The following is a 14,167-nucleotide window of genomic DNA, read 5'->3' as shown; positions in this document are numbered from 1 at the left end:
TCTGGCAGCTTTCATGGCTGGGATTAGATCTTTCCTCTTCTGGGGCATAGCTTCAGGATAGTCCTCGTTGAGGAAGATATGCGTTCCTCTCAAGTTCTTGGCTCTTCCCAGAACAGATACCTTGTCCTTGAACCTCAGGAACTTGACCATTTTCGGCCTGGGCCTGTCACCTGGGCTGGAGGTGGGTTTTCCAGTCCTGTGGGCGAGCTCCACCTCAATCTTCCTGAGGTCCATCTTCAATTTCTCAGATAATTTCCCTCACTTCGTCCTCAGGGTAGCCTAGTGGTTAGAGCGTTGGACTAGTAACCAGAAGGTTTCAAGTTCAAACCCCCGAGCTGACAAGGTACAAATCTGTCGTTCTGCCACTGAACAGGCAGTTAACCCACTGTTCCTAGGCCGTCATTGAAAATAAGAATTTGTTCTTAACTGACTTGCCTAGTTAAATAAAAGTAAAATAAAATAAATAAAGACTTCGTCCAGGTCTCATGTGGAGATTCTGCAAATCCGTCAACAACCATGTTGTTCCGCCTTGATTGTCCCCTGAGATTTATCCGTCATTGTAATTATAGATTCACATACAGAACTGATGTCCTCTCTCAATGACTTACAGATTGCTGTCATCTTGCCGTTCTCCTGTTTCCACTTATCGAGCTGAACCTGGGAGAACTGCAAACTTTTCTTCAGGTCCTGGACCTCTCTGGTCAGGTCGTCCATTATTTTATTACTTGAATACACCACTATTTGAACAACATTTTTTCTTGTTGTTGTAACAACTGCTTGTGGAACTATTTTTGTTCATTTAAAAATATCCTTCACATGTGATAGAGAGACACCACTGTCCTCAACGGTACTCCCGCCGGCTTTGGTCTTTGTCATGGTGGCTAGCAACGTAGGTTACGCTTTTACTCCTTGCAGTTCCAGACAGGGTAGGTCACAGGGAAGTTTGAAAATAACAAACAGCAGGGATCCGGACAGCCACAAACCCGGGACAATCCGCGGTCCCAGCCACAATGGCTAACTGCGTCACGGGCTACATTCAAGCCTTCAAGAAAACCCTGCTAGCTTGATATGCTAGCAGGTAACAAAACATCTGCCATGCTGATCCTCAACACGGGGGGGGGGGGGTCAGGGGTGCGTGCTCAGTCCCCTCTTGTACTACCTGTTCACCAATGACTGCATGCCTCAGCACAACTCCAACACCATCATTAAGTTTGCCGACGACACAACAGGGGTAGGCCTGAACACAGACAACGATGAGACAGCCTATAGGGAGATGGTCAGAGACCTGGCAGTGTAGTTACAGGATAATAACCTCTCCCTCAATGTGAGCAAGACAAAGGAGATGATTGTGGACTACAGGAAAAGAAGGACCGAGCACGCCCCCATTCTCATCGACAGGGCTGTAACGGAGCAGGTTGAGAGCTTCAAGTTCCTTGGTGTCCACGTCACCAATTAATTATTATGGTCCAAACACACCAAGACAGTCGTGAAGAGGGCACGACAACGCCTATTCCACCTCAGGAGACCCATTTGGCATGTGTCCTGAGACGATCAAAAATGTATACAGCTGCACCATTGAGAGCATCCTCACTGGTTGCATCACTGCCTGGTATGGCAACTGCTCGGCCTCCGACCGCAAGGCACTACAGAGGGTAGTGTGTACGGCCCAGTACATCACTGGGGCCAAGCTTCCTGCCAGAGGAAGGCCCAAAAAATTGCAAGCAGTACCGAAATGCCAAGTCTGGGTCCAAAGGCTTCTTAACAGCTTCTACCCCCAAGCCATAAGACTCCTGAACAGCTAATCAAATGGCTACCCAGAATATTTGCATTGCCCCCCCCCCCACCCCCACCCCCATTTTTACAATGCTGCTAATCTCTGTTTATTAACCATGCATAGTCACGTTACCTCTAACTACATGTACGTACATATTACCATAATTACCTCGACTAACCGGTGCCCCCGCACATTGACTCCGTACCACTACCTCCTGTATATAGCCAGGATTTTTTGTTGCTCCTTAATTATTTGCTATTTTTCCATTGTTGTTATTATTTATTCTTCAGTATATTTTAGTAAATACTTTAGCACGTTTTTTCCTTATTAAAACATCATTGTTGGTTAAGGGCTTGTAAGTAAGCATTTCACTGTAAGGTCTACACCTGTCGTATTCAACGCATGTGACAAATCTAATTTGATTTGATTTGATGCAGCTAGCTAGCAGCTAGGCTAGCTGCAATGCCAAATAGCTCCTCAGACCCATCCTTAGTCGGCAGGATCACTGGACAGAGACAAGCATTCCAGCAACTGACACTAACTGCGTCGCGAGACCCAAACTAAAAAGTTAGCTACTAAGAACTTTCCAATACACGTTCAAAACAACAAAACTGAGCTCTTCCTTGTTCCACGTTCAGCAGGAAGTGACGTGTTACAACATGGCCAAGGAGCAGGTATGGATGCTGTACAGTTGACCATAATGGCAATAAAACCATGTCTGTTCAACCAGCAAGTTTCCTGTGAGCAAATAAATGTTTACATTATAGCAACAGTTACAGTTTGCCTAAGTACAATAAGAATGGTTGTAGAATGACTGCAACAAATCCCTGAGTAAATAAATAGGTCACCATGTTATATAGTGAGAACAGAAATGGAAATGGCACAAATAAGCCTACAGTAATTTACACAGTTGTCTATTTATCTTTAAGTTGCTTATTTCAGAGTAAAAATATGATAGACGTGCAATTGTGTCCGACAAAACGACACAGGTCTGAAAATGACCATGTTTTCAAAGAGGAATAATATCTCACATTGAAGTAGGCTACCCGTTTTATCATCAACGACCTGCAAAGCCAGATTGCAACCTCCTGTCCTATCTCGCTCTGGAAAACAAGGGGGGACGATTTCTTTCCCATAGTTCTTAATTCCCAAGTACTTCAGATTCCCTCATTTTCTCCAAACTGTTTCCAGATGTTTCTGCACAGAAGCAGATAAATTGCTGCTCCACTTTTTTTCCGCTTCCTTTCGCAGCGACGACCCCCCCCCCCCCCTGTTTTCACTGTTTCAAATTTAGGCACTGATGCTTTTCAGACTCTCTTACGAGCCATTTTACATTGCCTTACATTTACAATCTTGACCAGAGTGTGAGCGAGCCAAAGTCTCAGTAGTCCTTTTTACTTTCTCTCTGCGTGTGAATTCAGTGGATCAGATCGTAGCAAAAAATGCTAATATGGGAACAGATCACAAAGGGACTTACATCATATCCTGGTCTTGAAGTGCTGTCGCTTCAAAGCCGTCTAAACTGGAAACAAAAAGACCCGTCAAAAGGTCGATATTAACATCTCCTCAGAAGTTTTACTGTGGAATATGTTTAACCCTGGAGATAGAAACATCTCTTTCATGGTGTAATATAATACAAGAGGTTGTCAAAGCAGTTGCGGACTCACGTCATTCTTGTATAGTCTAGGCCTCAATGTACCTGCGTTAAATGGGGACAACATGGCCTTGGTGATAGAAGTCTGTTCGCTGTAGCATCGCACAGACATCATAGCTCAGCCCCTGGAGTACACACTCACATTCAGGGTGAACACAATGAAACAAACACTATCCACAATCTGAAATTCCGCTGAGTAGACTAGATAAAAATGATCAAATGGGGCAAGTAGTATGAGTTTGTCTTCAAGCCTTTACACACAAGTGTCTCTTCCGTGATGTGCCTGTATGCGAGGCTCATAATGGATACACATGTCAACAAGCAGCTTAAAATGCTTTATTCAAGCTCCACTACATCCCGTGATAATGTTCCTCCACTTACTCTCAGTATTGATCTATTTTTTCTGCCAGAGTTCTCAAACAGTAAAAGAGAGACTGTGGCTGCCAGACAATAGTTTGTGAAGCTGAAAAAAAAGTGTCAAAAAAAGTCCATAGTAAATGAAAAAGTTAGACTGAATAGTGAATGGAGGCAGGATGCAGTCACAGTGCATGGGCATGCTCTGCAGCGTAGCCTTTACGTTAGAGCCAGTGGGCAGAGGGAAGCGAGTGAGGAGGGGCCAATTCCCTGGATCTCTCCATCTAACCCACCCACCCTTCCCGGCTGAAATGGACAGCACATTCCAGGCAAATTATGTATTTGGCGTCAGGGTTTCTATAAAACTGTGTGAGGCAAAGGGGGCCCCCATGAAACCCCAGCTCCCAGAGAGAGAGAGAGATACAGTGGAGCGAGGGATGGGGCAAACATAGTGAGGTAATGTAGAGGATAGTATGAACTGGCTCTGGGCCTGACCCCTCTCCTCATTCCCAGAGCCACAGAGCTCATCTAGCCATTTGCATCTGAGCCCCTTCCACCATTAAAGAACACCGTACTGTAATCAACATATTTTTAAACACTTTGGAATAGAACATTAATTCATTGAGTAGTGTAGCATCCCAATTTAAGAGACACACTCCTAACTGAGAACTGAGATTATTCAGTTAATAAAAGTTAGTCTGAAGAGTTTCTTGATTGCTCACATTGCATCTCTAGTCAGGAAAGAGCCCCTTGTGATTACTCTGTCTGGACCTATTTGTCTGACAGTGGAGATAAACCACTGATTGCCGAGCACAGCTCGCTACAGAACAAAAACTATGGCCAGGCAAGTACATTTCAATTGATTTGTTAATCCAGTTGCAGTGCAAATTTCTTCCAAAAAAATGTTTAATTCTCTGCATCATAAAAATTACCACAGACGATGGATTCCTTCTGAGCTTTTACAGGTCTGTCTGACTCGTCTTATTTCACACAGAGGGATAAAAAAGATAGTGGACAGATGTTACGCTGTGTACATCTTACAGCATTTAACTGTGCAGTGAGACAAGGGGTTCCAGCATTCTGCACAGCTCACACTATCACAGAGTGATAGGGACTGAAGATTGTTGCCTCAAAGAATGTGGTCCACAAAATACTGCGGGTCCCAAATGCTATGTGAAAGCGCATGAATATCAAGCTTTCCATTTCAATTACGAACTCCCAGGGAAAAAGGCAAAGACGCTTGGGCTAAATTTGGAAGGGGGACATGCAAATGTCTCTCTTGTTTTGTGTCTTGTTTACAAGCATGTTGGAGTTTGAAGTGGCGTGGATCTGACTGGGGAATCGATGGGGGAGATCAGAGCACTGAGGCACAGTTCTCCTTTAATTTCTGTATTAAGGAGTTTTCTAAATTTAGTCCTGAGTGCAGGCTCCAGCTTTTTCACTGACATGTGGCAGAACTAGTCAGGAACTTGTCTGTTTTAGCATGGATGATTCATACTCAGGTGCCTGTGTATCTAAAATCCTGCTGTACAAACATTTGATCTGAGAGACTAGAGAACATAGATGCACCTTTTTGTATGTAATAGCACTGCAATGGATAGCTGTCGTTTTACAGGATCCTGATCAATTCTGCTATTTGTGGGGGGTTTTCCGCAGATCTTAACAATTTGTTTTACATAATGTTTCTGCCATTGTTTGCTATGACTGAAAATAACTTCTGGACATCAGAACAGCGATCAATCACTAACCTCAATTTGGATTAAGATTTCTACTTCAACGAGTCTGTGGCACAGGACATACTGCTCACCCCAGACCAGGCCTTAATCCCCAACTCAGAAGAGTGTAAGAGAGGCTGACGTGCTGGCACCCTGACGAAACTACGTCGGCGAGTAAATAAACCGTCTCTACCCTCCGTTCTATTGACGAACGTACAATCACTGGAGAACAAACGTGACGAGTTCTGTTCGAGACTATCCTTTCAACAGGGCCTGAAGAATTGTAATAGCCTATGTTTCTCGGAGTCATGGCTGAACAACGGCATGGACATTTTACACTGAGTGTAGAGAACATTATGAACACATACTCTTTCCATAACAGACTGACCAGGTGAAAGCTATGATCCCTTATCCCTTATTGATGTCACTTGTTAAACTCACCTCAAAATCAGAGTAGATTAAGGGGAGGAGACAGGTTAAAGAAGGATTTTTAAGATTTGAGACAATTGAGACATGGATTGTGTATGTGTGCCATTCAGAGGGTGAATGGGCAAGACAATAGATGTAAGTGCCTTTGAACGTGGTATGGTAGAACTGCAACACTGCCGCTTTTTTTTCACGCTCAACAGTTTTCCGTGTGTATCAACAACTGTCCACCACCCAAAGGACATCCAGCCAACTTCACACATCTGTGGGAAGCATTGCAGTCAACATTGGCCAGCATCCCTGTGGAACACTTTCGACACCTTGTAGAGTCCATACCATGACAAACTCAATATTATTAAGGTGTCCTTAATGTTTTGTACACTCAATGTACATCTACCGTTTTTTTTCTATTGATTGGCAGCCTCGGGTAAGCTCAAGGGTGTAGGTGTGTATCTCTTTCTTAACAACAGCTGGTGCGCAATCTCTAATATGACTTTTCTCCCTCGCCCTCCATTTGGCACATCTGACCAAATGGAGGGCGATTACATGCAAAACTCAGAGGAAGTACCAGTGACACAGTGACACAGTCAATAAAAAAGCGGTCCGATGAAGCGGACACTAGACTACAGGACGGTTTCGCAAACACAGACTGGAATACATCCTGGGATTCATCAGGTGGCATTGAGGACTTTACCACATCAGTAACAAATTAATTAATAAGTGCTTCGATGACATCGTCCCCACAGTGACCATACGTACATATCCCAACCAGAAGCCATGGATTACAGGCAATATTTGCAAGGAGTTAAAGGCTAGAACTGCTGCTTTCAAGGAGCGGCACACTAATACGGACGCTTATAAAAAATCCCGCTACGACCTCCGACCAGCCATCAAACAGGCAATGCGTCAATACAGGACTAAGATCGAATCCCACTACGCCGGCTCTGAAGCTCATCGGATGTAGCAGGGCTTGTAAACTATCACAGATTACAAAGATAAACCCAGCCATGAGCTGTTAGTCTACACCTGTTGTTTACGAAGCATGTGACAAATAAAATTTGATCTTTAAATGAATACGTAGGTCAATAGTCTGGTCTGTTGAAGAGCTCAGTGAAAATAATCCTTCCATCAAATTCTTATCGTGAAGCATAACTCGAAAAGACACACCCATATCTGTGGCAAGTCTGTGACAACAGAGGGTTAAAAATAACACAGGTGAGCCAAAGCCCAGCCTGTGTCTGCCACATCATAAATATCAAACTGATATGCTTACAGCCAACGGCAGGCCAGCACAAGTTAAGGGAGCAGGGGAGCTCAAATCTCCATGGCGCGGTCATGGGCGACGTTGCTTCCTTCACTGATCTCCATATGTTGACGTGTAAAACGCAGGACCACACACAGGCCCGAATGCCTCTGAGAACAGCATTTTACCTGCATTTGGACACCTTACAAGTATGCGGAATCAACACAGGTGGTATGCTGAGGTGCCGCCCTCCGCCAAGGGACCCTTTGAATTGACTGAGAACCTATTTGGTAATGGACGTCTAAGAAAATTAAGCTCAGAGGCTGGTCTAAGTGCAAGAGTACTGTACCAGATAAGCTTATTCTCTCAAGCAAACATCTCTGTACAGAAACAAACACTTTGCTAGCAACTGCAAATGTAAACCAGACACTCCAACCATGCTCTCCATATAATTTAAATGTAGGCCCAATTTACCAATATACTGAGTATACCAAACATTAGGAACACCTAATGCTTTGCTAGCTTTAACAGCTGACCAATCAGTTTGCTGCCAATTGTATTGGTCGCGTACTCACATTTTGCAGATGTTATCACAGGTGCAGCAAAATGCTTATTTTTCTAGCTCCAACAGTGCCGTAATACCAAACAATACACACAAATTTCTCAAAATAAAATTAATGAAATCAAGACATTTCAGAATGAGCAATGTCAGAGTCTGGAATATAAATATACACTGAGTGTGCAAAACATTAGGAACACATTCCTAATATTGAGTTGCACCCCTTTTCCCCACAGAACAGCCTCAATTCATCTGGGCATGGATTCTACAAGGTGTCAAAAGCATTCCACAGGGATGCTGGCCCATATTGACTCCAATGCTTCCCACAGTTGTGTCAAGTTGGCTGGATGTCCTTTGGGTAGTGGACCCTTCTTGATACACATGGGAAACTGTTGAGCGTGAAAAACCCAGCAGCATTGCAGTTCTTGACACAAACCGGTGCCTGGCACCTAATACCCTACTCCATTCAAAGGCACTTCAATATATTGTCTTGCACATTCACCCTCTGAATGGCACACTCTGAATACACAATCCATGTCCCAAGGCTTAAAAATCCTTCTTTAACCTGTGTCCTCCCCTTCATCTACACTGATTGTAGTGAATTTAACAAGTGACATCAATAAGGGATCATAGCTTTCACCTAGTCAGTAAGTCATGGAAATAGCAGGTGTTCTAAATGTTTTTTATAGTCAGTGTACATAATACAGCTCATTCAACATAAAGACCTTACAGTCTGCCTAAATAGTTTGAAAAATGTATTAATTCTGGGAAAATAATAACATAAAATGTTCATATTATAGCAGAAATTTAAGTTGAAAACAACGTTGTGGAAAAATAAACTAACACGCTATATTTACAGATTTTACGCCTCGTGTCTCAGATGGATAATTTTTATAAAGCACTAGATCAAAAACAGATCTGCGACATTTGGCAGATAAAAGCCATGAAAAAAATCATAATATTACCATGTGTCAATACATGGGGAGGGTTATGAACAAAGTGGCTTATGAAGATCAGACTGACAATCAGCCACCGAGGAGAGCAGGCCTTCTGAAGTGGCCCTGTCTGAGGGCTCACATGAGAAATGTGATTGGCACATGGTGGGACAGAGGCAGCTTTTGGGCCACACGGAATGTAAACAGCCAAATCAAACTTAAAATCAGGAGAGCGAGGGCCTGAATATAAAACTGTGGGCGCCCTTTCAACTACAAAGGCAGCCCCGTAATGGTGCCATTTCAAAGTTTCACACTGAGCTGCCTACTGTAAGCAGTGTAGAGAACATGTCTCAAAAAATGCCCTGACAAGAAACCCTTTTATTCCGAGCTTCATCAAAGGGCCGACAGCAGAGATGCAAGCTCCTGTGGGCTGTCTGTCTGAGATGAGCAGGGAAATATTGAAAGTCACCACATTGTAGCAGATAGCGTAGCAGTTGGGCCAGTAACCTAAAGGTCGCTGGTGGTTTGAATAACCAAGCTAACAAGGTGAAAAATCTGTCAATGTGCCCTCGAGCAAGACAATTAAACCCAACTTGCTCCAGGGGCACTGTACTACTATGGCTAACCTGGTTTAAAAAAAAACACATTTCACAGATATCTGGTGTTTGTGGCAATAAAACATTATTTTACATGATATTTTTATCTGAGAGACTTGTGGGGGTAGTTTGTGTGTGTGGTAATTTCATTCAAATCCTTAGCCCCCAACTCTGATCTTTGCACATGCACTATCTGTAGTGAGCATCCTATATCCTAGTTTCCCTGTTTATTTGATTAATGACAAAATATCCAGGACATGAAACAGGGGGTATAATGATAGTGAAGTGGGAGAAGCATTTGTCAATGCATTGGTTCCACCTGTGCTGAGTTAAGCATTGAGCACAAAAAAAAGTGCAGTAGGTAGTCTTTCCGACCGGATTGCATGAAAGTACCTGAACAGCTTGTCAAAAAACATTCATATCCTTGTAACCCATTCAAAGCCTGCAACACTCTGACAAGCTTCAGACATAGGCCTATAGTTTCAGTTGGAAATAAGCCACTTTAGAATGTCTGTTGGTAAAAAAAGAAAATCCCCATTGGGTTTACCACAACATCTTGGATTCACATTATCTGATGCACTTCCCAGGTAATCCCTTAGTGGAAAGCAGTAGTTCCCTTGTTTGGGATAGTGGCCCCAATACAGAAATCCTATTTCTGCCCAGCCATTTAAGGTTTTTCTTGAAGCTTAATGTCTTTCCAATGTGGAATGCAGCAATATGAAAAGGCCAGAAAACAGAAACAATGTACTGGTTTATCACTTGTAATATGTATCACTAGTGACTCTTTATTCTGTGAGTCCAATTAAAAGAGTCTGTGTCGGCTTGTGATGAAAAGGCCATATTGCAGCGCCTGAGCATATCCTGTCAGAAAGACTCACCGGTAGCAGTACCGCAGCAAAGTAAATATGTAGTCATCAATAATGGAGGTGGAATCTTCAGTGTCCTCCCTGCTGTCTGGTCTGATCCTCCAGACAGGACTTTGCCTAGTTCCTCTTCAGCTGTCATGACTAATATCATCAGATGGGTCTTACCATGATTATTGCAGGGCTCTTAACACAACCTTTATTTATGCATACTTTGTGAGAACTATGTATGGCTTTCAAGACTCAATTTACACTCAGTGTGTGTGTGGGGGCGGGGGAAGCAACCAGATGACTAAGCCTTTTGTTTAGAATGATTGATAATAGCAGTTAATGTTTCTGACTAGATTAATGGTTCACTCTTTCTAAACTAATACAAAATACCCCCCCCCCCCAAAACATTCTGTGTGAGAGAGTATAACAAAATAGCCTAAATAATGCAGGGTATCTGTGCCAAAATATGTATTACTTAAGCTATAAACATTAGACACGTCATTATAGCTGAACTTGAGAATATATTTAGTTCCAGAATTAAATTTATCCAGGTTATGATCTTCCAAGAAATTCAAGTAAAGTAGGCCTATTACAAAATTGCATTATATTTAGATAACAGTGGAGGCAAAGTCATATGATTAACAATGACTAAATTAAATGTAATCAATGTTGACTATTGTTAGACAAAATGGAATGCACAACGCTTTAACCGTTTAAATAAAGACATACACAATAACACTGCAGCCTATGGATTAATAAGGCAAAGAGCACAATGTGCTTCTATCAATTATCAGAGGGGTTACTGTGGGTACAATATCAGGCATTATATTCTGGGCGCCAAAAGCGCACCTCGCGTGAGAATCATAAATCAGTCATAAGCGTCAACATGTTCTACATTTCTTTGTTTTAAATCTGACAGAAAAATATTTTTTTGCGAGAAAGGCACAATAGCTTAGGCTACGTGAAAATATTCCTCCCAAAAAGCCATGAATCAGTTGAATCCAAAACAGCGAGAACAAATTCCGATGGGGAAAGAACAGTATAGGAGCATAGCAGTCAAATACACCCTTATTGTCTTTTCAAACAAATACAATTATTTCAAAAGGCGATGGCAAATGTCGCACCGGGCACAATAGCTGAGAAAACACATTCCTGTGATTGATTGTGAGATCAACCTGTTCCCTGGCCGCAGCAGAGCTTGGCTATGGCGGACACTCGGTGGCAAGGAAAACAATGGTCGAGAATAAACGGCATAGGGATGAATAAGAATAACATTTCCGGCACATTTTTTATAATTGAATTAATCTTGGGATGGAAATATTGTCCCTTGAAAAATACAGGCATTGTCCCATTCCCCCTCCTGACATGATATGCAAAACCTGTGAGACTCAGAGTGACGTGTACATTTCAAGCGCATTCCTTTGATAGTAGCCTAGGGGCCACCTATATCGATATTACGACCCCTATTCATTTGAAAAACAATACTTTCGTATGTAAAATCCATGCAAAGACGACAAATCCAAGAACTTTGAGTTGAATTTGCTTTTAGTAAGCTACTTGGTTCATTGACATTTAGAAATCAGAAAAAAAGAAAGAAAAAAAGTAACCCAATAGGCTATTGATTTCAAATGTTTATCTATACTACCTACATAAATACGTATGGTGTGATTGGTAGTAGGGGTTTGTTTAAATGTGACATACACATCGAGTATCCTTCATGAAAACGAATATATTTGCAAACGTTATCGAATCACATTCATTATGATTCGTCCAATAACATCTCAATTCCATGAGACTATTGATTGTCATTCGCACCCACCAAGCAATTTTCATTTGGAATAACATATTTAGAGATTAGGCTATTTCAAACACTAAACCAATTACATTTGCCCAATATGCAAAAACCACTCTCAAGTTGCTACTGTCGATTATTCAAGAATCAATTCAAATTCAGTCTTAGATAACTTGAACCTGTTGAAATAAATTTAAAGAAGCGATGTATAAAGTGTGTGTAGTCTACGTGCTTAATTTAAACTGCAGCCTATGTCGATATTTAACTTTCAACTGTAAAAACAGATAAACATAGCAAATCATGAAAGCAAAAGTGGCTCGTGCACTCGTTTAAAATCTATTGAGCGCACAATTCAAACGAAATAAAGCATACAACTTGGTTATTACCTCAATGGTAGGCTAAACTATTTCAGATTAAAAACACGCACATTTGAATTTGGGTAAGCAAATCCATGTCTACAGGATAGCCTATGGCTACGCATAAAGAGTAGAAATCACAAGTTCACTGGACTTCCTATCTATAACACTTAACTTTCAACAGATGAACACTACCACGACAAACTATGCGGAAACTAGACATTGGCTAACTGTTTTCCTATTATTAAAATAGCTAGTAGTCTACAAAACACTTCCCTAAATAAAGAGGTCACACTGGGCAAGAGACTTCGCAAGAGGCTTTTCGCGAATATAATAACTATAAACAGTTATTATGAAAAGCATATTGTCAAAGCATTTCGTATATTTCTTCTTCAAAAGCAATATTTCCCCGTGTAAAACATTTAAGATAACATAAATAAGTCACCTAACTCTTCTGCACCCAACTCGTTTCAGCACCACAGCGCCACCCGCGAGAGCTCTAGACAACAAACGCACTTATTTTCTTTAACAAAATTGTTCAAACAAATCGCATCAAGAACATCAAATACATCCTCCCAAAAGTGTTAAGTTGCCAGTTTTGCACTAGAATAGTCTTCCATGAGTGTTGAATCGCTTTCGGTCCCCGAATTGCCATAGTGACCGCTTCCCCTCGGCCATGATGTCTGATCGATGGGAATTGAACAAAGAGGATCAATTTCCGATCAACGAGAGAGCCGCTTTAATCAATGGGAGAAGAGAGCTCCAAAAGCGGCCACAAACACCGGCAAAGAGGGGCTCAAGAGCGAAGCCACAACTCGACAACGGGTTTCCACACATAAGGCTTCGGGAAAGCAGAGAAACTTGAAGGAAAAAGGCTGACCTGCAGCTGCTGTAAATCTAAGCGCTTCCAATATTGAAACATCGATCCCGCATTGGCCGCCATCTTGAGACATATTGAGACTGAGTGAGAGGCTGATAGAGAGAGCGCGAGGGGCTGGAGTTCAGTAGAAAGGAGGGGGAGCGCGCGCAAAACACGGAGCGGAGCAATTGAACAGGACCATCGCTTATTGAACATGTGCGCGGAATGGAGTTATTGAACAGGAACCTGTAATATTGAATAGGGCCACGGAATAGAATTATTGAATGGGAGTTGGCAATTTCTTTAACAGCTAAAACACGGGATGGATCGTCCACGTAGATCGTGAACGATGCAGTAAGATTTGTTGTCGAGTGTGCATTTTGGACTGTTTTTATCGTTTTTCGACCTGTTATTGCCAATATTGCTATTTCATATTGCCTACTATACATTAGAAAATACATGCCAAATGTAGTTACTCATGTTTTACATTTAGGCTATTGTTTCTGTAATTTCTTTGTGCAATCTATTCATCAATGCTCAAATGCATTTAATGATTGTGGATTAAGATTATCTTTCTATAATAGTTCGTTTTTACACTAGTCATGTTACTAGTTCTTTGTGGCAGCCATCTTTTAAGTCAAACAATTATTTTGTGAACCGTCAGTTCTCTTTCAAGTGAAAACAAACAAATTAAATCGTATAAACGCCTTTTGTAAATTTAAACGTATAAACAAACGCCTTATTGAAGTGTTCTTACTTGAACAAGTCACCACCAATCAATTGATTTGTAGTTTTATAATGGGGATATTTGTTGATCAAAAAGGAAACAGTGTCTGATCAATTGCATTTTATTTCGGTCTCTATGGTTTGATCTCGTTATATTGAGGTTGTTAACTTTGATATTAGAAAGGAATCAAATTAATCATGATAAAACTCTGTACGTTTTTTTTAATAACACTGTTAGACCTATTTTATTGTAAATTCATTCCTGCACAGAATGTTTTACTTGAAATGTTTTAAATAAATGTAGTAATTGCAATGTATAGTTTG

General features: G+C 41.6%; 1 protein-coding gene across 2 annotated transcripts in view; it reads right to left on the bottom strand.

Annotated features, from left to right (window-relative positions):
- The window catches only part of LOC135550744 (homeobox protein cut-like 1), a 212,314-nt gene extending 198,989 nt beyond the window's left edge, over positions 1-13,325 (bottom strand). For both annotated transcript variants that reach the window (XM_064981831.1, XM_064981827.1), the window contains exon 1: positions 13,139-13,325. In XM_064981831.1, coding sequence (XP_064837903.1) covers positions 13,139-13,201 — 63 coding nt within the window. In that variant the 5' untranslated portion in view covers positions 13,202-13,325. The remainder of the gene's footprint in view (positions 1-13,138) is intronic.
- Between the last annotated feature and the right edge of the window lie 842 nt (positions 13,326-14,167).

The sequence above is a fragment of the Oncorhynchus masou genome, chromosome 12 (genome assembly GCF_036934945.1).
Source record: "Oncorhynchus masou masou isolate Uvic2021 chromosome 12, UVic_Omas_1.1, whole genome shotgun sequence".
NCBI lineage: Eukaryota > Metazoa > Chordata > Actinopteri > Salmoniformes > Salmonidae > Oncorhynchus > Oncorhynchus masou.
This window is presented reverse-complemented; position numbering and strand designations above follow the sequence as displayed.